This window comes from Mauremys mutica, chromosome 8 (genome assembly GCF_020497125.1).
Source record: "Mauremys mutica isolate MM-2020 ecotype Southern chromosome 8, ASM2049712v1, whole genome shotgun sequence".
NCBI classification, from domain to species: domain Eukaryota; kingdom Metazoa; phylum Chordata; order Testudines; family Geoemydidae; genus Mauremys; species Mauremys mutica.
The window spans coordinates 11,318,286-11,341,949 of NC_059079.1; the positions used below are offsets into that span (position 1 = coordinate 11,318,286).

The window sequence follows — 23,664 nt, forward strand, 5'->3', positions numbered from 1 at the left end:
TGGCCACCTGTTCCTTGCTGTACCTGTCATGGAAAACGTTTTTTCTAGTGGCTATCACATCAGCCAGACGGGTCTCTGAGCTCAAGGCGCTCATGGTGGATCCACCGTATACCATTTTTCATAAGGACAAGGTGCAGCTACGTCCACATCCGGCATTTCTCCCGAAGGTTGTGTCCGCGTTCCACAATAACCAGGACATCTTCCTTCCAGTTTTCTTTCCAAAGCCTCACGCATCCCCGCGAGAGCAATGACTTCACTCCCTCGATGTTCGCAGGGCATTGGCTTTCTATGTTGATCGGACAAGACCGTTCCGCAAATCCCCACAACTGTTTGTGGCGATTGCTGACTGGATGCGAGGTCTTCCTGTCTCATCACAGCGAATCTCCTCATGGCTCATAGAGTGCATACGCACCTGTTATAACTTGGCTAATGTCCCTTTGGGCCATCTCACCGCCCACTCTACCAGAGCCCAGGCGTCCTCCGCTGCCTTTCTGGCGCAAGTACCGATACAAGAGATATGCCGAGCGGCGACCTGGTGTCGAAGAAAAACTCAGTTCTCGCTTTTTGTTTGGGTGCAGCAAAAACAAATACTTTATTATAATACTCTAGTGAACACAAGAGGGAGAGAGTGTCAGGAACTGGGTTGCCCCTTGTCCTGGATGGATCTCTCTCAATTAGTAAACAATCATAACAATTTTTATACCTTCTTAACAGACAGTGGCTAGCAAACCTGGAGACAGTAAAAGTAAACATTTGCATTTGTTTATACATAAGCCTATTCGTTATCTTATTTGTCTGCAATACTAGAACAGAAAACAAGACTGCAATTCACAAGGTCGTAACGACTCTTCACACAATTCACTCTGCACCAGATACAGGGTCACATCTTAACTTCTGCTAATTAGCTAACATACATTAAGATCCCTTCAAACCTTTATTAATTAATTCTTGGCCTCCACACTGGTCATCCGTTCATACTTTCGCCTCGCACTACGCCCTGGTCCAACAGTCGAGAGATGACGCAGCCTTTGGCTCTGCGGTCCTGCATTCCGCCACGTCTCACTCCGACCCCACCGCCTAGGTAAGGCTTGGGAATCACCTAACTGGAATGGATATGAGCAATCACTCGAAGAAGAAAAAACGGTTACTTACCTTTGTAACTGTTGTTCTTCGAGATGTGTTGCTCATATCCATTCCACACCCACCCTCCTTCCCCACTGTCGGAGTAGCCGGCAAGAAGGAACTGAGGGTCGGGTGGGTCGGCTGAGGTATATATGCGGTGCCGTTATGGCGCCACTCCAGGGGGCGCTCAGCCGACCCACTGGGGTTGCTAGGGTAAAAGTCTTCCGACGAACGTGCACGCGGTGCGCACACACCTAACTGGAATGGATATGAGCAACACATCTCGAAGAACAACAGTTACAAAGGTAAGTAACCGTTTTTTTAAAGATATTCTTAGTGAATGGACCATGTAGCCCAACAGAGCAGCCATGATGCACTCATGAGTAGCTTGCATACAGCTGTAGACCTGAGAATCTGATTTACTGAGAGAGGCCGTGTTGTTTGGTTATCCCTGTTCTTTTGGGAAAAATAACAGACTCTAATAGCAACTGGATCTTTTATCAGAAGTAAAAAGAATGAAGAACTTATCTCTTGACTGAGACTTACTAGCCTATCTGTTATTCACTTCAGGGTTGGCTCTGGATATGAGCCAAAGATCTGGAATGGGATCTAAATTCATGACCTTTAGTTCCAGAAGGCAGTGTGCTATTAAATACACTATGGTGACATAGAAAAGAGGAGAGCAGTTTGTTTACAGTTTTGTAAGTTGCACACTTGTGCCAACAGTTGTGGATTTGAAATATAGTAACCCACATATTCTGTTTCTATATTAGCCACTGACTTCGCTCTGAAGGCATCTGATTGCTCTGACACGAAGCACCCAGTCAGAATTCTGAGCACACACCACGGCTGTGTGTGGTACAAGAAGGACAATAAATTCAAAATCCCCAAAGGTAACCCCCGTTTGCTGGTGTATTAAACAAAATGTGCAAAACAAAGCTTTTCCTGTGCGATAGTACTGGCACCTAAATAGTACTGGCAATTTGTTTAGAATTAGGACTTGTAGCTCCTCTTTTTTTCTAAAATCCAAGCAGCACAGAACATCACTGTTGTTAAGTGCCAGTTGGCATTTTGGTTATAAACCCCCTTTTGTAAGTGTTTAACTCCTTATGGTGAGCATGTGGAATTTTTTGGTGCAGAATTTTTAATTTTTTGGCATAGAATGCCCTCAGGAGTAATCCTACTGTCAGCTTTCCAGTTGCAAAACAGGATTCATTAACAACTTTTTAGGTCTACTGCTTTCAAAGGAGGTTCTAATCACACCACACACAAGCCTACCGGAGGAGACCTCAACATTAGAAGAACAAAAACCTCCAGAATTCATCAACACAGTTCACCTCCTCTTCATTCAAGCAGCAGCTTTGATGATATGCTCAGGGCAAAGTGACAATCTCTAGTTTCTCATCCAATAGCTCTGCATCTGATAAGAGAAAACCATGTGTAAGCAGAATCTCTTAGCAGGAGGACTCAGAACCAGCATAAATGGTCCTCGAAAGCCTCAGTGATTTCCAAGCTTTTCAGGAAGTGGGCATATCCAAAGGTGGACCTACTTGAATCTGAGGACAATATCGTATTGCCCACTGTAATGAATGAAGGCATGCAGAGACAAAGTAATGGACACCTTCCTGGTGGAGTAAAGCAAAAGGGTGCAATAAAAAATCAAGGGCAGATCAAAAATCAGACTGGTAGCTGCAGCATGGCTCAAACAACACTGGGGTGTAAATCTTGTTAGAGCTATACAGAGAATCACCTCTCTTTCTGTCACTGTCTCAAAATCTCCTATCTCAGAGAAATGGACAAGTACTCCATCCCAGTCGAGAGACAGAGAGACCCTCTGGCAACATAGAGGATAATTTGCTGATCATCACAGACAAGTCATGTTCAGAGAGGGTGAAAACTACACTGCTTCACTCCGGGAAAAGCTCTACTTTGAAATGCTTTGCCCATAGATGGAAAGGATTTCCCTCTTTTTTATTCAATCAACAATTGGTCCCATCACAAGCTAGGATATTTCTGATTCTAGATGATGTGCTCCATCTAAAGTCTCATGGATTCTGCCTCTTCTTTGAGAGTCCACTTGTCATCTGTATCAGCATACCACCAGTGTGTTAAGAGAAGGCCGATTCTTCTCACACACTATAGTTGCTAGATTCTTAAAGGGACTTGATAATACATTTCCTCCTACAAGGGAACCTCACCCTTCCTGGGACTTTTTATTATGTACTATTTGTGTTACCATAGGTCCTATGAGCCACTGCAGTGTCAGGATCCCATTGTGCTAGGTGCTGTACAAAGACAGAACAAAAACCTTACAATCTAAGTTTAAGAGAAGAGACAACAGATGGGGGTGAGTGTAAGGCAATATCAAAGATTCAAGAAAGTCCTCAAGTTAACAGTAAGAGATTGTTGTCAACTGCTGGGACACACGTCATCTTGAGACTTTGCAGTCCAGCATGCCAGATTATACCTCTGAGATCTACATGGATGGCTTTGAACAGTTTACAAACCAAACCAACACATACTAGGCAGGTTACTGTCATTTCCCCAATGTGTTCTACAATCATTCAGCTGGTGAAAGGAACTGATCAAACCCCGCACAGCTGTTCCATTCTTGCAGATTCCCCTACTACAATGATAACATCAAATGCTTAACTTTAAGATTATGGGGCACATCTGGGAACTCAGGGTACAGGGAAAAGGCCTAAAGATGGGTGTCACCATATTTGGGGAGATCTCCCTGGCACCCAGCCCATGATACCTCCAGGTCCTGCTCCTCATCCCAGTACCGGTCTCGAAGCGTGAGGCATGGATCGCTGGTCTTCCGTTATGGATCTGCCAAGTGCCGCCGGTCACCAAGGTCCCCATGGAGGTGCACGTCCTGCTTGGACCAGTCCTCCTGTAGGTGCAACTGCGATTATCACCAGGCATGGAGTCGCCGTTCCAGTGGATCCTGGTCTCCGGGTAGCAATTGCTCTGGATATGGCTCTGGTATGGAGCAAGGCTCCACATCGATGGGGCAGACTCCCAGACCCTCGGTGCCGCCTGCATCATTGGTAGCAAAACCTGCCCAGTGGCCGGTCCTGTGGTACCCTTGGAACCTGTGGGGGTTCACCTAGCAATCCCAGCCTGCCCACTTGGTGTCGGGCGCCTCGGGCAGGCTGGTGGCCTCGATGACCCAACTCCCTCCAGTGCTTGAGGCCCCAAGGGATAAGACCACGCAAGTCCATGTTGACCAAGGGGAACAGCCTGCTGGACCACCAATGGCTACCATGGAACCAGTGGTATTGGCCTCCTCCTCCTTGTCACCGGCTGAGGCCATCATGGAGCCCCCTCACCTGGTTCCTCAGGATGACGCTAAGGCTGTTGAAGAGGGTCACATCCAACCTTAGCCTGCAGGTGGAGGAGTTGGAGGAGCAAGCGGACTCCCTGTTCGACGTCCTCTCCTCCACAGCCCCTGCTAGGGTGACCCTTCCCCTTCACGAAGGGGTATTGAAGATATCCAGTGCCTTGTGACAAACCCCCTTCTCTCTGCCCCCCATTTCCAAATGGGCAGAGTGTAAGTACTTTGTCCCAACTAAGTGGCATGAATACCTTTACTCCCATCCTGACCCAAATTCCCTGGTGGTCGAGGCAGTTAATCACAGGGAATGTCAGGGGCAACCCGGAGCTGCCCCCAAAAATAAGGACTCCAGGAGATTGGATTTGTTCGGACAGAAAATTTATTCCTCATTTAACTTACAGTTGAGGGTGGCCAATCACCAGGCCCGCCTTGGCTGCTATGACTTCAATATGTGGCAAACCGTGGCCAAGTTTGAGAATGCCCTGCTGGAAGGTTCTCCTAAAAAATTCTGGGCGATCCTCGATGAGGGGACAGCTGCTGCCAGGGCGGACCTTCAAGTGGCGTCTGATGTGGCAGACTCCTCCGTCTGCACCATAGCATCTGCCATCTCTGTGTGGCGAGCATCCTGGCTACTCCTCTCCCGGTTGTCCTCCGAGGCTCAGCAGTCGATTTAGGACCTCCCCTTCGATGGCCAGGCCCTGTTTGCAGAGCAGACAGACAAAAAATTAAATGGGCTTAAGGACTCCCGAACCACCCTGAAAGCCCTGGGGCTCTACATTCCAGGCCCGGCACATAAGCAGTTCAAACTGGAACTACCCCAGGGGCAAGGGAGCCAGCCCTGGCAAGACCTGCTGCACAAAAAGCCCAAGGACTATAGACAGCGCATGAGCCACCCGCCCCCACCCTCTGCCCAGTCAGGCTCAACCCTCTCCAAGCAAGGAGCTAAAAAGTCATTTTGAGGGTACGCCTGAGGGTGACCTCCCAGTCTATTCTCTGGATGCGATTTTTCCCAATTTTTTGCAGCTGCCTTTCCTTTTTCCTCCCAGCATGGTCGGCGATAACTTTGGACCACTGGGTCCTCAGTACGATGGTCCACAGCTACACCCTCCAATTTATTTCCACACACACACCCATGCCCCTCCCTGTCCCTCTTCAGGGACCCTTCTCACGAGAGGTTCAGGGGCTCTTACAGCTGGGGTGGTGGAGGAGGTTTCTATTCCCGGTATTTTCTGATCCCAAGGGTCTGAGGCCAAGGGTGGTCTGCATCCCATCCTGGACCTGTGAGACCTCAACAGATACCTAAAGAAGCTAAAGTTTCGCATTGTCTCCCTGGCCTCCATTATCCCATCCCTGGATCCAGGAGTGGCGCGCTACTGATGCTACTGATGCCACCCTCGACCTGAAAGACGCATGCTTTCATGTAGCGATATTCCCAGGACTCAGCCACTTTCTCAGTTTTACGGTGGGTTTGGCCCACTACTAGTTTGCGGTCCTTCCATTTGGCCTGGCTAAGGATGTTTACCAAGTGCATGGTGGTAGTCACGGCCTACCTCAGGTGTCGGGGTATCCAGATTTATCCGTACCTTGACAGCTGGCCAGTCAAAGGCAGCTCCAAGGCTCATGTCCAATGCAACGTCAGTGTACTACAAGTCACATGCCGCTCCTTGGGACTATTGGTTGTCCACATTAGTTCCAGTTCAAAGGACAGAATTAATTGGGGTCGTGCTCGACTGCACCTACTAGGCCACATGGCAGCTTGCACATACATAGTCCGCCATGCCAGGCTCCGCATGTGGCCCCTGCAGCAATGGCTGGCGTCAACCTATTCCCAATCCAGGGACCACCTGAAAAGGATCGTCACCATTCCCCTGATGGTTCTCACCTCGCTACAGTGGTGGACCAATCGCGAGAAGGTCCTGGAAGGAGTCCCGTTCGACAGTTCTTATAGCTCCATCTGTCGACTTATAAGACCGTTTGGGCCTTATTTCACCAAATATAAAATGTAGATGACACTTATCTTCCTCACAGGATTGTTGTGAGGTGTAGCCCATTAATGTTTGTAAAGAGATTGGAGAATGCTGAATGGTAAGAGCTATAGAAGTATAGATTGTTAAAAATAATGTACCTCTAATACAGTGACATTATAGCTGATGCTACTGTTTTTTTCTTATTAGTACAGGGAGAATCTGCAGTATCTTTGATACCACTGTTTAATAATTGCTTGACAGGTGTTGCTTCTTCTAATGGAGTAACTGAGGGCAGAATTTGGCACCAAAAGCATCTTACAGATGACAGTGCCTGAGAGGGAAAGAACTAACCTTGAGTTTGGAGGCCTTGTAGTTTTAAAAAACCGAAACCAAACCAACTTCTCTTTTCCCCCTGTAAACTGAGGAAATGTGATCTGGAATCATTGAAAGCCAATGAACATGAAAACTGTTTCCATTTTTGCTGTTCTGCTCAGAAACATGACTCATTTTAATTGTTAGTGAGAAACTTTTAAAAAGAGGGTATGTATAATTATAGTTTTATTTGTTGTACAGCATCTTTAGGTTGTTTTAGAAAGAAAAGTGTAAAATTAATTTATGTAAGCAAACATAATGCAAACATACAAAGATACGGTACTTGCCCTGAGTAATTTTATCCTGTATAAGAACTATAGCTGTTGTCACAAAAAATGTGTGCTCCTTAAGTATCCTGTAATATAAAGCAATATTTTGCAAGGTGAAGTACAACTTTATGCTTTTCTTTAAATCTTCAGTTAAAAAGATTATATTGAGTAAGTGTTGAAGGGCTAAAATTTCTATGGTGATAACTTAATACAGATAAAAATACCATCTCTGAATAATCATTTATATGTAGTTCATAGAAAATTAACTGGAGATAAGAAATGGTTTGGAGAAAGAAATACTTACATGTTTGAAGCTGCCATTGTTTCTACAGTTGCTCATGTCAACCTTTTTCAAATTTCAGCTTACATACATTTCCATCTGATCTCCCCACTGATACAGCAGTCTGCAAAAAGGTAAAAATTTATCTTTCTCTTATCTGTCTTACAGAGCAAGATACAACTATAATTGTAGTATAGTATTAGCAGTTAAAATTCCTCTGCAGGTGAAAAAAAAACCCACATACACCTTCCTTTGAATGAAACAAACCTCAAGATCATAGAAATCACAAAAATGTAGGGCTGGAAGGGACCTCAAGAGGTCATCTTGTCCATCCCCAGTGCTGAGACAGGATTAAGTATACCTAGATCATACCTGACAGGAGTTTGTATAATCTGTTCATAAAACCTCCAGTGATGGGGATTCCACAACCTCCCTTGGTAATTTATTGCAGGATTTAACTGTTCTTATGGTTACAATGCTTTTCCTAATATCCAGCCTAAATCTTCCTTGCTGAAAACTAAGCCAATTAATACTTGTCCTACCTTCGGTGGACATGAAAAACAATTGGTCACCGTCATTTTTATAACAACCTTTTACATATTTGAAATCTGTTATCATGTCCTCTTCATCCTTTTCTTCTCTGAACTAAACTTGCCCAATTCTTTCACCCTTTCTTTGTAGGTCATGTTGTCTAAACCTACATTTTTGTTCTCCTCCTCTGGATTCTATGATTCTGTACATATTAATTCTCCATTATAGCACTTCCAATGCTAAATAAAACTGAGAGTCTCCCAAATGCCTTTACATAAATAACATTAACACATAATTTTCTATATTAACACCACAATATTCAACAAACAAATTTTACTGAAAGCTGTCATGTTGCCTAAAAAAATCCATTATTTATACCAGTTAGGTTTTAACCCACATATCCTGCAGTAGTCGGGTTGATTGTTATACTATCCTGAAATACTTTGTAATTTGAATAAGTTTTTCTTTTGATCTAAAAATATTTTAAATTTAATCCCCCAAAAAACTACTAAGTAGTTTTGTGTGCTTGCTGAATAAAGAGAAATACAGAACCCCGTGTTTCAGGTTTTTGCTTTGCCCAGGGGAAAAAATCTCTGTAGAAAAATAAATGTTTTTGTACTGTGTTTTACATTCTAAATTTTAAATGTTTTTAGCTGCCCAGGGAAATAATTTATTTCTATTGGACACTTTTTTTATCTGTATCCTCTCAAACCTATTGACTTTAAGGCTGTTTCTTTTCACTTTCCCTTATTGATTCCCACCCTCATTTTCCTCATTCATACAGTGTGGTACTTTTTGAGACTTTTGTAAATATCCTTTCTCACAAACTTGCTGAACCGGCATATGAAGCTGATGTTGCTCAGTTGGAATATAAACTGGTATCTGGAGAGCATGGTTTGGTCATTCGAGTGAAAGGATTCAATCATAAACTACCTGTAAGTACTATTGCTATGTCCTCCTTACTACAGACCAACTAGCCTTTTGCTGAATGTCACTTTCTAAACAACTCTTTGGTGCATTGGGGCATGAAAATCCAGTTAAAAGAATCTGAAAGTAACAAAATCTGGCATGCTTTATTTTATCTTAACCAAAGTTTTAAAAAAGATTATTTTTTAATTGCATGGAGTGATTAGGATATCTTTGTCATGTAATAGCAAACTAACAATGAATCAGGAAGTTGCCATCTTTGCTCTCTGAGATATACGGAGCTTGAAACAGGAGAAGGGCAGCTGAGCATGTGAATGCAATAAAGAGACAGGAGTATTTTAAACATTTTGTAAGGAAAGTTGTCATTTTGAAAGGTGCCTCACAGTGGTTTAATATTTATATACCATACCAAATAACAGAAAATATGATGTAGACATTAAACCTCTACCTTCGTTACTGTATGCATTTGCGTGCACACACACACTCAGCTTTCCTTAAAAATATTGGAATGTTTGTTTATTTAATAGATATGTGATTATATCCCATTATGTAATGCCTTAGAACTCTTATTGAAAAGATATATACTTTGTGTTTTTCAAATAGCTACGTTTGCAGATGTGAAGAACTTTAACTTCTAATTTTCTTCACTTTAAAGCACTGGATATGTGGAGTTATAAACAACCTTAATTATAATTTAAGTTTTCATATCTTTTTGTAAATACTGACCATGTCTTTTTGTGATGTGCGTGTAAATGTAATTGTATAAATATCTTTTGGGATGAGGGTTTTTTTAAAGGTATGTGCCCAGTGATAAGGTCTGAAGGCCATGGGGATTTGGGGCAGAAAATTAGAAGGGGTGACTCCACTAGGAGGACTGCAGTAGGAGCACAGCTGGTGCACTCTGCAGACAGCTGTGGCTTCTGCTTAGCCACTCCAGACAAAGATGGACAAGATGCAAGTCCCCCCCTGACTGTAGGAGTGTCCTAGAGACTAAGGCAAATGGTGAGGGGGATCTGTGGGGAGGTATAGATACCCCATGTCATGTGAAGTTGGAGTGGGAGGCAAAGAATGCAACATAGAAGAGAGCAAGAAGGGTGAGCTACCAGCAGGAGAGGGAGCAGATCGGGGTCAAGGCAGGAGCATGGTGGTGCATTGGCTGGTAAGCAACAGGCAATGCCTGGTAGGCTGCCTGGGCAACAGCCTTGATGGGCATATCAGTTGCTGGCTGCTGCTGATTTGCTCAATATGACAGGGTTCCCTAGCCACATGAAGAATCTTTGATATAGGATGAACTCCACCAACCGGTGGTGTAGAAGATCAGTTGCAAATGCAGCCGCTGATGACAGGATCCTTACATATTGAAAAAATTATTTTCTCGGTAATGTTAACAGTAGTTCCAGCTCCCATGATTTTTTTTTTGGGTGCATGATGGGATTTCACAAGGTGCTGGAGTTTGGCTTGTGATAACCTCCAGCCCCCTCAGGAAGTTCAGCCTGCCAAAAGCTGACAGAATCTCTTCCCTCCACTTGCCGTTCTCACAGGAATGGAGGAGGGAGCAAAGAATCCAGCAGCTCAGTGTAGTTCTGCTCCCTCCTTCCTGGTCCATTCTGCCTGCCGTTCTCACTGGAGGGGAGGAGAAGAAGGGAGCAAAGAACCCAGCAGCTCAGGGCAGCTCTGGCTCCTCCCCTTCCCCCTCTCCCGCCACTGCACCCTGCCTGGGAAGGGCAGAAGGGGGTAAAGAACCCTGGAGCTTGCCCCCCTTCGTCTGCAAAGGGGAAGACGGAACCCTGCTACAGCCAGGCTGGGAGAGGAGGGTGAAAACCCTAGGAGGAGCAAAGGTGATGGTGGGGCAATGGGTTGTGGCGGCTGGGCTGAACTGAGGAGGCTGGGGACTGATGTGGGGGCTGAACTTGGTGGGAACAGAACTAATGGGGAGATGGGGGAAAGGATTAATTGCTGGGCAGGGGATGGGTGGATGTGGGGTGAGAGCTCCTGCAGCAGGGGCCAAAATCACCTTACCCTATACATTTGCAAGTGTGGGCAATGCTAATTCTCTCTCTTACATACACACACTCGCTGTAGCTGAGGTCTGCCCTGTCATGAGTAATTAATATGTGAAGGGAGGCCTTATTTCTTGGAGGATAGAGTTTGGAAGGTAAACAGATCATTAGGCTGAAAACAGAATGTACTAAATAAAATCAGTAACTAGGTTAGTAGGCTAAGACGACAGAATATCTGAGCCAACTAAGGTAAGAGGGAGAGCACCCGGGAAACCATTTACTAACAGTGGAAAAGATAAGTTGGGAATGTAGAGAGAAGGTAAAGAATAGTTTGAGTGTGGAGAATGCATTACAGAGCATGCTGCACATGGATTGGTTCCTGAACAGTAAGCAAGTCAATCCCAAAATGTGTGATGCAATGTAATGTGTAAATGTATATAAAGAAAGAGGTTTTCTGTGTAACACTGAATGCTTGGTACACCCTATATCCATCCCGTACACTTGAGTCTGATCAACTTAGTGTAGCTTTGCTGTACGCCAAATAAAGGAACCTGACTGATGAAATCTGGAGTCAAACTAAGTTTTTTGGATCTCAGAGAAGTGTTCTCCCAGAACTGAACAAGATGTTTTGGATAAACTGAGTGGAAAAGGTCTTGAAGGGAAAATGCATTCATGCACACATGCGCATATGTGCAAATGGCAGGGGAAATTCAAAACTCAAAGGACAGACCTAAAAAACTCAATGTAATCTTCTTTTAAAAACTCAGGATTTTTTGAGCCAATCTCGTGATTTTTGTGTGTCTGTCTCATGAGTTTTGATCTCTTGAAGTTGGCAATACTGCATTAATTCACCGAAATTACAAACACAGCAGTCAAAATATTTGTGCAGTGTGGGTGAGTTTGACACTAGGAGAACCTTAACTTTCATTTTCTGAGTTTTATGCATTTAATTTATAACATTGCAATAAAACAAACTGCATTTTACATTTTTAAAAATTAGCTATATAAGAAATAGTTAATTTTCTTTTAACTGATTTAACAAAATTCTTCATTGATCTGAATGCTATGAGCATGAGATGTCCTGGCAATTGGTAGCTTATTCTTAACCAATTAATGTATTTATTCAGGACCTTATTAGAATGTTTAATAGATCTATACAGTAAAGTTTATGTTGATCCATGGATTATTAGATGAGTCTCCTTTTTATATAAGATATAATTCAAAATAATCCTCTTTGGCAAAAAATATTCTTCTGTTTGGTAAAAATCATTCAGAAAACAATATTTTATTTTCTTTCCAGCTGCTATTTCAGCTCATCATTGACCAGTTGTCTGACTTCAGTTTTACTCCAGCGGTTTTTGAGATGATAACAGAGCAGCTAAAAAAGACTTACTTTAATATTCTGATCAAGCCAGAGATGCTGGCCAAGTGAGTGTCTGTGAGAAGGCTAATTAGATAGACTGGTTGTAGGGTGGAGGTACACACAGAGTGGAATCTTCTCTGCTTTAACTGTATTGTCATTGTAGCAGCTGCAGATATTTCCTTTCTTCCAATCACAAATTACTATGAAGTATTTTGCACTGTCTCAGTGAATAAAACGAATCCCTGCATAATATTTAAATACTTAGAGCACAATACTTAAATTGTCACCTACTTCTGCTTTGTAATACGTGTCTGGTGCTAATAATCAAATGCCAAAACATGGATATTTACTCATTGTATATAAGGCTGTGTATTGGGCAGATTACAAAGTAATTACTATACACCAGGGTAAAGGAAGAGAGAGTGTTACTGGTTTGGAAGGGATATGTGAACTATTTTCTGGATTTCTCAGTGACACACTGAGGGCCTGGCTGAAGAGTGTTGGAAATCTATTTTTTTTATGCTTATGGGTGTTGTATAAAAAGCTGGAACTGATTAACTGGCAGGAGGAAAAATAATTCTTACAATAAAAGTCTAATAAACATTGACACTATTTTTGTAAACTGCCACAGCTAAAACTCTTGATATGCATGAGACAATGGTGTAGGACGCACGTGTTAAGGTTTATTAGGAACATTTTGGAAAAGGAAGAGCTTATACAGGAAGGATGGACTCCACCTAAACCAAAATGGAACTTGTCAGATTGCTTACAAGTAAAATTAAAAAGATTGTAGAGGAGTTTTAAAACTAAGGGCTGGGGGAAAGCCTGCAATTGTGGAGGAGCACGTGGTTCAGAAAGAGACATCGTTTAAGGGAGGATTTATTAATGGGGATTCTCTATTTCCTATTAGAAGGTGAGGATGGAAGTTGATATAGTACAGGTAGGAACTGAAGAGAAACAGTGAAATGACCAAGAGTTTCATTCAATTACATCACATAGTGGTAGACAGCTAAAATTTTGTAACTGCTTGTATACAAATGCTAGAAGGCTAAATACTAAGATCGCTGAACTTGAGTGTATTAAATGAGTATATTGATATAATTGTCATCACAGAAACTTGGTGGAATGATGATAATCAATGGGACATAGTAATAGCACGGTACAAAATATATAGGAATGACAGAGAGGGTTGTGCTGGTTAGGGAGTGGCACTATATGTGAAAGAAAGGATAGAGTCAAATATAATAAAAATCTTCAGTGAATCAAACTGTACTATGGAATCTCTATGGGTAGAAATTCCATACTTGAATAATAAAAATATAGCAATATGAATATACTACTGGCTACCTGACCAGGATAGTGATTGTGAAATGCTCAGGAGATAAGAAAAGCTATAAAAATAGAAAACTCAGTAATAATGGGGGATTTTAAGTATCCTCATATTGACTGGGTACATATCACCTCTGGATGAGATGCAGAAATAAAGCTTCTTGACACCATACATGACTGCTTCTTGGAGCAGATAGTCCTGGAACCCACAAGGGGAGAGGCAATTTTTGATTTAGTTCTAAGTGGCACACAGGATCTGGTCCAAGAGGTGAATATAGCTGAACCTCTTGGTAATAGCAACTATAGTGGAATTAAATTTAACATTTGTGTATGGGGGAAAATGCCAAAGAAACCCACTACAGTATCATTTAACTTCAGAAAGGGGAACTATATAGAAATGAGGACGCTAGTTAAATGGAAGTTGAAAGGTACAGTCACAAAAGTGAAAACACCATAATAGAGGCTCAAATTAAATGTATACCCCACATTGAAAAACATAGTAAGAGGACCAAAAAAGTGCTGCCATGGCTAAACAACAAAGTAAAAGAAGCGATTAGAGGCCAAAAGGCATCCATTAAAAATTGGAAGTTAAATCCTACTGAGGAAAATAAAAAGGAGCATAAATTCTCAAAAATCAAGTGTAAACATACAGTTAGGCAGGCCAAAAAAGAATTTGAAGAGCAACTACCCAAAGACTCAAAAATTAAAAGTACTCCAAAAGCAGGAAGCCTGCCAAGCAATCGGTGGGGCCACTGAACGATCGAGGTGCTAAAGGAGCACTCAAGGAAGATTAGGCCATTGTGGAGAAGCTAAATTAATTCTTTGCATCGTTCTTCACTACAGGGGGTGTGAGGGAAGTTCCCACACCTAAGCCATTCTTTTTCAAAGACAAATCTGAGGAACTGTCCCAGATTGAGTTGTTAGTAGAGGAGGTTTTGAAACAAATTGATAAAGTAAGCAGTAAAAAGACACCAGGACCTGATGATATTCACCCAAGAGATCTGAAGGAACTCAGATATGAAATTGCAGAACTGCTAAGTGTGGTATGTAACCTATCTTTTAAATCAGCTTCTGTACCAGATGACAGAAGGATTGCTAATATGACACCAATTTTAAAAAAAGTTTCCAGAGGTGATCCTGGCAATTACAGACCAGTAAACCTAACTTCAGTACCAGGCAAATTGATTAAAACTATAGTAAATAACAGAATTATCAGACACCTAGATGAACTGGATTGGTTGGGGAAGAGTCAACACAGCTTTTGAACAGGGAAATCATGCCTCACCAATTTATCAGAATTCTTGGAGGGGGTCAACAAACATCTGGACAAGGGTGATCCAATGGATAGCCTGTCAGAAAGCCTTTGACAAGATCCCTCACCAGAGGTTTTTAAACAAAGTAAGCAGTCCTGGGAATGTCCTCTCGTGGATCAGTAATTCGTTAAAAGATAGGAAACAAAGGGTAGGAATAAATGGTCAGTTTTCAGAATGGAGAGAGGTAAATAGCGGTATCCTCCAGGGATCTGTACCAGAGCCAGTGCTGTTCAACATATTCATAAATGATCTGGAAAAAGGGGTAAACAGTGAGGTGCCAAAATTTTCAGACGGCATAAAATTATTCAAGATAGAGCTAAGTCCAAAGCAAATTGCAAAGAGTTAAAAAGGAATCTCACAAAACTGGGTGACTGGGCAACAGAATGGTAGATGAAATTCAGTGTTGATAAATGGAAAGTAATGCACATTGGAAAACATAATCCCAACTATTCATACAAAATGATGGGATTTAAATTAGCTGTTTTCAAGAAAGAGATCTTGGAGTCATTATAGACAGTTCTCTGAAAACATCCTCTAAGTGTGTAGCAGCAGTCAAAAAAGCTAACAGAATGTTAGGAATTTTTAGGAAGGGGATAGATAATAAGACAGAAAATATCATAATGCAACTATATCGATCCATGGTGTGCCCACACTTTGAATACTGGGTGCAGTTCTGGTCACCCCATCTCTGGAGGGGCGCCCCTTATACTGTGCCATGTGGGCGCCACTCCAGAGGGCGCTAGAACCCGTCCCCTATGGATCCTGCTGAGTTCTGGCACTAGTGCATGTGGCGAGCACACACACCTAATATGGAATGGACATGAGCAACACATCTCGAAGAACGCCAGTTACGGAAAAGGGGACTGTCTTTGCTTTCATCTAAAACTACTTTTTTTTTTTAAGATCTCAAGCACACCCATACATATGCTGTTGCAGTAGGTTTAGAGCATCTCAAAATATTTTTATTTACCTAAACCTAAGAGATGGTTTTGAGGAATCAGCGGCCAGGCTTCAGGTGCCCCCCATCTTCTATCTAGCTGCTGGTGAACTTAGATATCAGATCCTTGCCCAAAGAAAACTTCCTCGAACTGCTCCAAAGCACCCTTTCTACTAAAGTTTTTATAAATTTTCTCCAGACAAAGCGCATAATTCATAATAGCCTCTAACAGTCCAACAATTTCACTAGTAACAGACAATAACAGTTCATTATTCTCCTTAGCAGCAAAGCATTTCTAGTAATAACAATAAACGTCCAAATTAGAGGCACCTAAAACCAAGGTCTTTGTCTAAACATTTCCTCTATTTTACTTCTTGTCCCAACTTCCCATTCTGATAGAAAAACTGCAAACATGCAGCTATTTGGCTTTTCCTCTCAGGGCCTAAGATTATCCTAGCTCTGTGATGTTTGGTTTTCAGTTGACAGTGGCTGAACATACAAGATGGCTGACTACAGTAGTGTCAAATTCTGGGGTACACGCAGGAATATCAAATTCAGGAGTATAAAACCAGCATGGCCCCACCTGCCCTTCAGTTCCTTCTAACCATTGAAGATGCAGCAAGCTTGGATCACATTCAATTTCCTGCCACTTTCCTCATCAATTTTTCGTTTCTTTTTTTTCTGCCCTTTGGAGGCAAATGTTCTTTATAGTTAGACTGTCATTTAATCACATTTTTTAAAAGAATAAAAAAAGGAGAGTTCCGAGGACTGCTTCATTCACCCCTCCTGATGTGGGAGGCTCCTCAGACATAGTTGGTTAAGCTAATACTGCATATGTTCAGTGTCAACTTTGAAGATTTTTCCAAGCTGCAAAATCCATTTCTTCTTCCAGGAGTGCCCCTGTTGGATGCTCCATTTTAAGTAATTGTGCACCACTGCACTTGTAATGAGAGATTTGTGGTAGCAGTGCCTGGTTGGGTTGCACAAGTGCTGTCCCCATCTTGTGCCGCCTTAAGCGGTTACATAGCACTGTGCAACCAACCCCTCCCCAGCCCCCTCAGTTCCTTGTCTACTGCCTTTGGCTTTGCCTTTCCAATTTTTGAACATCCTTTTTGAAGTGTGGACATCAGAACTGGACATAGTATTCCAATAATGGTCTTATCAATGGTGCATACCTCCTCCCTACTCCTAGGAGCTGTTCTGCTGCTTATACATCCTAGAATCCCATTAGCCCTCATAGCATATTTGGGTTCACTTCTGTTTCCTCCAGGCTTGATATTGCTGAGAGATGCTGCCGCGGGGGGGTTGTAGGGCTGGCTTCAGCTCTTATTGGTTGGACCTTATCATTAACCATCTGCCTGTTCAGTTTTCAAATATATCGAGTGAAAATTTCAGATGTTTTTATTAATATGTTCTTCTATTGTTTAAACAGCCTGTACTACTCCGCAATTCTGCTTCTGATGACAGCTCAATTTGTGGAGCTCCTATAGCTGTCTGAGTAAAACACTAGCAGTCTGAAATAGAGGTCCACAGAGCTAAATAAGTGGCCTAGAAAAGAAAAACAATCTGCATCGGGACACACCCTGGTAAAATTCAAAAGCAGTATACAGTTGTTATCCTGGGAACAGTATTTAAGTCTTCTCCCAGGGACATTCCAAAGCAGTTGTGCCACAGAGGTCTCAGGTTACCAGAGACATTTTGGAGCTGACTGAAGCTCTAGGCAGATTAACCAGTACTTTGGTATTTCTGGTTAGGATTAGCTGAAATTTTGCTTGTCACAGAGCTTGGGTAGCAGTTCAGGATTTAAAGACCCTATTGGGCAACACATTCTGAATCGACAATTAAAACTATTCGTTTTTTGTTGTTTCTTACAGAGATGTGCGTTCTTTAATTTTGGAGCATGGCAAGTGGTCTATGATAGATAGATACAGGAGATTAATGAAGGGCCTTTACACTGAGTCGCTCTCGTCCTTTGTTAAGGGCTTCAAATCACATCTATATGTGGAGGGGCTAGTGCAAGGAAACGTCACAAGCAGAGTGAGTACTGTTCTCAGCAGCTGAAGCCTGAAGTCTATGTTAATTGGTCAAACCACCACTTTTAGAGGTTGTTCAAACACAATTGCCTCAAACCCCATTTATAACACTGGTTTGCCAGCGTATAACTTTGCTTGCGCTAGCAGTTTTAGGGGTATTTCACACCAGTGCAGCTCACCCTGTTAACACTGTGGGACATCAAATGTAGACTGGCCACTAACGATTTTCCCCCCATGTTGTTTAAATATGCTCAGTAATTTTTAAACTCTGTGGTGGTAAAAAAGGCCAAAGCCTGTTCGTACTTGTGCTCCCATTGTTTGTTACCAGTGGAGCTCCCCTGGTGCTGGTACAACTGGGGAAAACTTCCCTAAAACTGCCAATGTAGATACAGCCTATGTAGCAAGGTCAAACTATGTTAAGCCCCGCTAGGGTCCAACTCTGTTATCTTTACTCACACAAAACTCCTATTGAAGTTAGTGAAGGCTGTTTCCTGGGGACTGCTGGATCCAGCCATAGGTCTGGCTTAGTCTAAATGGCTTTTTAAAACATGGATATAACAGGGTTTGGCCCCATTGATGCAATGTCACAAACATTGTTGTGTGGTCAATGCGTATGGGGCACGAACCCACTTGCTGTCTTCACTTTGTGTTCATCAGTTTTTCCCTGATCGGTAATGTTTGTCCTTGGATTGTCAAGCCTTTTTGGAAATACACCACTAAATTGGTGGGAGTGGGGATTCTTGTAATGACAAACATGGGCATTGGCTTTTAGGAGAAATCGAGGTTTAGCTATGGGTATTATGGAGTCTTTGAGATGTTTTGCACCAAGTGCTGTAGTTTGTGAATTAAATAAATTTCAGGACCCTGGATGCCCTGCAGTTGCACAGTGAGGTCCTGCAGCACTTACCATAAACTGCTCTTTTTCTCTTGTTTGTTGGCACTGCCTCAGCAGGGGCCCAACCTGCTCCTTCACAGATTCCCACTGACTCCTTTTGTGCATATCCCTTGCAGCTTAGAGTCTCAGAAGACTCTGTAAGTCATTTCTCTCATTTCCTTTCTTCTTTCCCGGCTTCCACGTTGGCCTTGTTGAGAGGCTACAAACTCCTAAACAAGAGACTGGATTGGAGATGTCTGTTTCTTCCCCCAGCATAATATAGACGAGACCATGCTGTCACCTTGTAGGGGACGGGAGAGACTTGGTGCTGGGCTAGCCTCCCGCCAAAATGCTGTACTATGTGGCAAGACTGGGGAGGACTGGACAGTTCTGTATCTGCTGGCCCCTTTCTGGATCGATGTAGAATGTATTGGAACTGATGCTTAAAGGACTAATAATCCCATTCTTCTAAATAAAGCTATGTTTATGTTTTATCGCCTAGGAATCAAAGGATTTTCTGAATTATGTTGTTCTGTGAGTATCTCTTTTTGGTTCTTTCACCTTTCACCCTTGGGAACTATAATTATATTACAAAGTTATAAATCTTGACAGTGTAACATTTTCTTTTCCTTTGTGGAGTGGAGGAGAATGTTGTAAACAATTGGAATTTCCCTTTTTAAAAAGAAATGTAGTAACTATATTGTCACAGTTTTCTGGAAATCTTCTGGTTTGGGTGTTCAGATCTGATGGTGGTTCAAGTAGGATGTGATTTTAGATTTGTTGTAGAAGTGGGAGGGGATTGAAGCTGTTTTGAGTATTGAGGCATCTAGATTATGAAGATTATGGTTCTTTGTTTGGGGTTAAGGAATAGGCAAGTGTTTGACACTTTGCTGTTTGGACTCCCTTCAGAAAACTGCAGTTCCTTCCCTTGCCACACCCATGTCCTGTTCAATTTCGGGTGGTAGACCTGCCAAACACACACCTACTCTGCAAGGTGAAAACCCTTAACAGAGGTGATGCCAACTCTGAAGTGACAGTGTATTATCAGGTAATGTGGTAAACATTTGAATATACTCATTTATTTTCTTTGTGATGAGTGCTGCTACTTGTTGTGCCATCTGGATTAGGAAAGCCAACAGCATAACTATTCTCCAACCATTATTTTAAGAATGTGTCTTGAATTCTAGTGATGCCATAAACACATGAACAAGGCCCAAGTTGCTAAAAACCCTTAATGAAGTTATAGTCTGTATTATTTTGTGTGTGAAAGTTCTAGATCTATTATGCCTTATGCAGGGATGTTCCATCCACTTCCATCTGGATAATGCCTTCCTTCCTCACCTTTTCTCCCCCAGATTGTGCCTGTTGATGCCCCCTATTCTTTCATTACCTCAAGATGGTGTTTTTACCCATTCTGGTCCCTTTGCCATGAGCAGCCCTTGTCTTCCACTCAGAGGGCTGCTTTGAGGACACATTGGAGGCCAGAAAGTCTCAGATTCCTTTTTTTTATTGCAAATTGCAATGTACTTAATGGTGAAATCCACTCTGAATGGTTCTCTCTCTCTCTCTCTCTCTCTCTTAAAAAGGCCCCTCTAACTACTTGGACCATAGCTCTTAGCTCCATGAGAAACCTCTAACCTGTTTTCAATTAGTGTTTTTGTTCTTTTAGTCTGGGGCTAGGAGTTTAAGAGAATACACCCTTATGGAGCTGCTTGTGGTAAGTTTTGTTCCTTTCCTAATAACGCTTGAGTGTTTATTAATGCGTGCCCATAGAAGGAGCACCTGTGCCCTATACATGACAATGTCTGCCATGAAAACAATGGCTGGTGTCAAGATGAGACTACAGATCTTAATGATACATGTGACCCACTCAAATTAGCCTTTTATTTCCCCTGTGGGTATAGGTGTTTGAAGCATAATGTCAGGAAAACCCAATGAGCGGTTTCACTCATGAACTCAGTGAAGTAAACTTTCTTCCTATAAAACTTCCTGAATAGCAGGATATCTTGTAATCCGGTTACATGGGTATAGTTTTACTTCATGCTAATTCCTCTCTGGGGCAAGGAGATTCATTAAGGTTTAGGCTTTCCACTGTTTCTTGTTTTGATCATTCTTTGGTACTGAGTCTGAGCGAAAGCAGCCATTGTGGGATATCTGTTGCTGCAAGTAGGAATGTCTTCTGACTGAGCTCATGCTGTATTCAGATGCACATGGAGGAGCCTTGCTTCAACTTCCTGCGAACCAAGCAAACCCTTGGGTAAGTTCACTGCATTGGGTACAGTTCCTGTTCAACTGCTTTATCATATATGATGAGTCCTGTGTACTTTATTACTATGGAAACTCCCTATTGCATGATAGCTAACTCCTGGCACAGTGTGGCTGAAAGTACAGTGTAACATCCTAAAGCCAAAACCAGCAGTTTCTTTGGTGCCATATGTTACCTGAAATGGGCTAGTAAGCTTAGGGAGGACTAATGACCCAACAGAGTTTGGCAGAAAGCAGCATGTTTATTGTACTGATAGCTAAGCTCAAAACAAGGGGGGGAGGGTCCACACTCACACTTGCATACTCGCGCTCCCAGGACAGGCACAGCACTGGAGATGTCAGGATTCTTCAAGGTAAGTGTCCCACAGCGCAGCGATGGATGGTGTGATGAAGGTAAGTCTTCCCAAGGCACGATGGAATGTAACACGGCGAACCACTGGCCAGGCGGTCTGGGCGAAGGGCCTTCATGGGAGATACAAGCTTGTGAGTGCACTCCTGAGCACATGGTCCCTTCCCCTTTTAAGGACCTGCTCCTCATGGCCGTGTCTGATTGGTCACACTCTACCTAGTCCAGTGTCCATGCAGTGTCCATGCATTGGGGGTGTGAGTGCTGCCTAATTAGAGTCCTAGACACCTTCTCTACCTGGGAGCTCTTCTGATCTTCCAGCTGTTCAACCAGCCCATTCATCCCACAAGCATTCCGGGAGGGGGAGACGGAGGGGGAAGCCAGTTCACAATATTCAGAGAGGGAGAGGAGACAAGAGTGGGGGTGGAAGTATAACAGACCTTTTGAGCATACAGGTTATACATAGCATAGTCATACAGAGCATACAGATCAGTGGTTTGAGCATTGGCCTGCTAAACCCAGGGTTCTGAGTTCAATCCTTGAGGGGGCCACTTAGGGATCTGGGGCAAAATCAGTACTTGGTCCTGCTAGTGAAGGCAGGGGGCTGGACTTGATGACCTTTCAGGGTCCCTTCCAGTTCTGTGAGGTAGGTATATCTCCATATATCACTGTTGCTCCTACAACACCATATAAAAATGGCAAGGTTATGTGCAGTAAAGCTACTCTAAACTGATCAAGTTACTCATCAGAAAAAATAATTGTCAGCAAGATCTTGTCCTCCAGGTTAGAGTCCATAACCAGAAGGTAACATAATTTGACTAAGCAGAAGACTCTCTCTCTAGCTTGGTGTTCAACACTGACTCTGGCTGTGGAGCTAGACTTCCTCAGAAGTAACATGCCTTCACTCTGTCTTCCAAATAGCGACCACTGTAGCTTTCCCAGGATCACGTATGTAAAGGGTGGGGATTGCTGAGCTTGAATTAACTCCTGTCACAACTGCAGCTACAACCTCGTCTACTTAGGCTCTTTACTGTGAACTAAGAGTCTCCAATAACCCTGACTGCACAGTACCTGGGTAATGGTATGATTCTATCGTGGAGATCACAGATTCTGTGACTTTCTGGGACTGCTGGGACTTCTTCTGCAGTGGCAGGGCTGGAGCACCTGTCAGCCCCAGGGCTGGAGCAGTGGCGGGGTTGGAGCCATTGCTGGAGGTCAGTCCCTGGGCCACCAGAGCAATGGCTGGCGATCGGCCCTGGGGCTTCCAGAGCAGCTGGCCAGTGGGCTGACTGCCGGAGCAGCAGTCCCCAGGGCTGAAGCAGCAGCTGGGGTTGGGTCAGCCCTCCTGAGACTGGAGCACTGTCTGAGGTCAGCCCCTTGGCAGTACTTGATTGTTAGTCCTCCCCCACTCCGGGTATTTTTAGTAAAAGTCAGGGAAGGGAGAGGTCACGGGCTTCCATGAATTTTTGTTTATTGCCCACATCCTGTCCCTGACATTTACTAAAAATACCCATGACAGAATCTTAGCTTTTACTGTAAGAGTTCTTGTAATTTCACAGATCTGGAGTGCAGGATTTCTCAGAACATGAGTACTCACCTTAGCTTGTTTGCTGAACAAGAAAAGTCCAAGGCCACTTGATGCAAGAGATTTGATATTTGTTGTTTCAGAGGGAATCTTGAATTGATAGCTGCCTCATTGCTAAAACCTTAGAGCTACGTATTGACAATATTCTAATTTAGTAGTTGTGGATGGTAAATGTAAAGTGACTTGTTCTTGTGAACTTTTTTCCCCTCCTTTTGGTTTAAGCTACCATGTGTACCCTACATGTAGAAATACATCTGGGATTCTTGGGTTCTCTGTTACCGTAACCACACAAGCAACCAAGAACAAGTGAGTTTTTTCTGGGTATATCTAATTTAATCAATTCCAAGGCCTCGGGCATTGGTGTACCTCAGTTCCTCCTCCTGTTCTCTGCCTGGGACATACAAGAGTTTAATCTCCAGAGCTCTTTGCTTTACTTCCAGTTATTGGGGTTAGTGTGGTATGGCTGGGTGATGTTGGTGTCCTTTGATATACTGGAGGTTAGAGTAGATGCTCTGGTGGTCCCCTCTGTCCTTAAACTGAATTTATTATTCTTAATAATTTAAAAGAATGGTTAAACTGCATGTTAGTGTTTTCATCTCAGGGGCCTTTGGCCTTCTGTGGCTTTTCAGAGCTAACCTTTGCAGATCTCAGCTGAAGTAGTAGCTGTCTACCACCTTGTAAGCATATAGCCAAGTAATATTTCAGGACCCCTGATGTTTTTCCACAGTACTTTAGCACTGATATCTGTCTTGTGGCAAGCTGTCTTGGACTGGTTACAGAGCTTCCATCCCAGAGAGAGATACAGGCGATG

The 23,664-nt window shown here is 43.0% G+C and overlaps 1 protein-coding gene across 9 annotated transcripts in view; it reads left to right on the top strand.

Annotated features, from left to right (window-relative positions):
• The window catches only part of LOC123376029 (nardilysin-like), a 93,647-nt gene that overhangs the window by 61,557 nt on the left and 8,426 nt on the right, over positions 1 to 23,664 (top strand). For 8 of the 9 annotated variants that reach the window (XM_045027641.1, XM_045027640.1, XM_045027639.1 and 5 more), the window contains 10 exons: positions 1,896 to 2,015; positions 7,433 to 7,484; positions 8,666 to 8,816; positions 12,109 to 12,236; positions 17,625 to 17,787; positions 19,160 to 19,191; positions 19,567 to 19,705; positions 20,327 to 20,374; positions 20,862 to 20,914; positions 23,076 to 23,159. In XM_045027641.1, coding sequence (XP_044883576.1) covers positions 1,896 to 2,015; positions 7,433 to 7,484; positions 8,666 to 8,816; positions 12,109 to 12,236; positions 17,625 to 17,787; positions 19,160 to 19,191; positions 19,567 to 19,705; positions 20,327 to 20,374; positions 20,862 to 20,914; positions 23,076 to 23,159 — 970 coding nt within the window. The remainder of the gene's footprint in view (positions 1 to 1,895; positions 2,016 to 7,432; positions 7,485 to 8,665; positions 8,817 to 12,108; positions 12,237 to 17,624; positions 17,788 to 19,159; positions 19,192 to 19,566; positions 19,706 to 20,326; positions 20,375 to 20,861; positions 20,915 to 23,075; positions 23,160 to 23,664) is intronic. The other variant, XM_045027634.1, reaches the window with a different exon arrangement.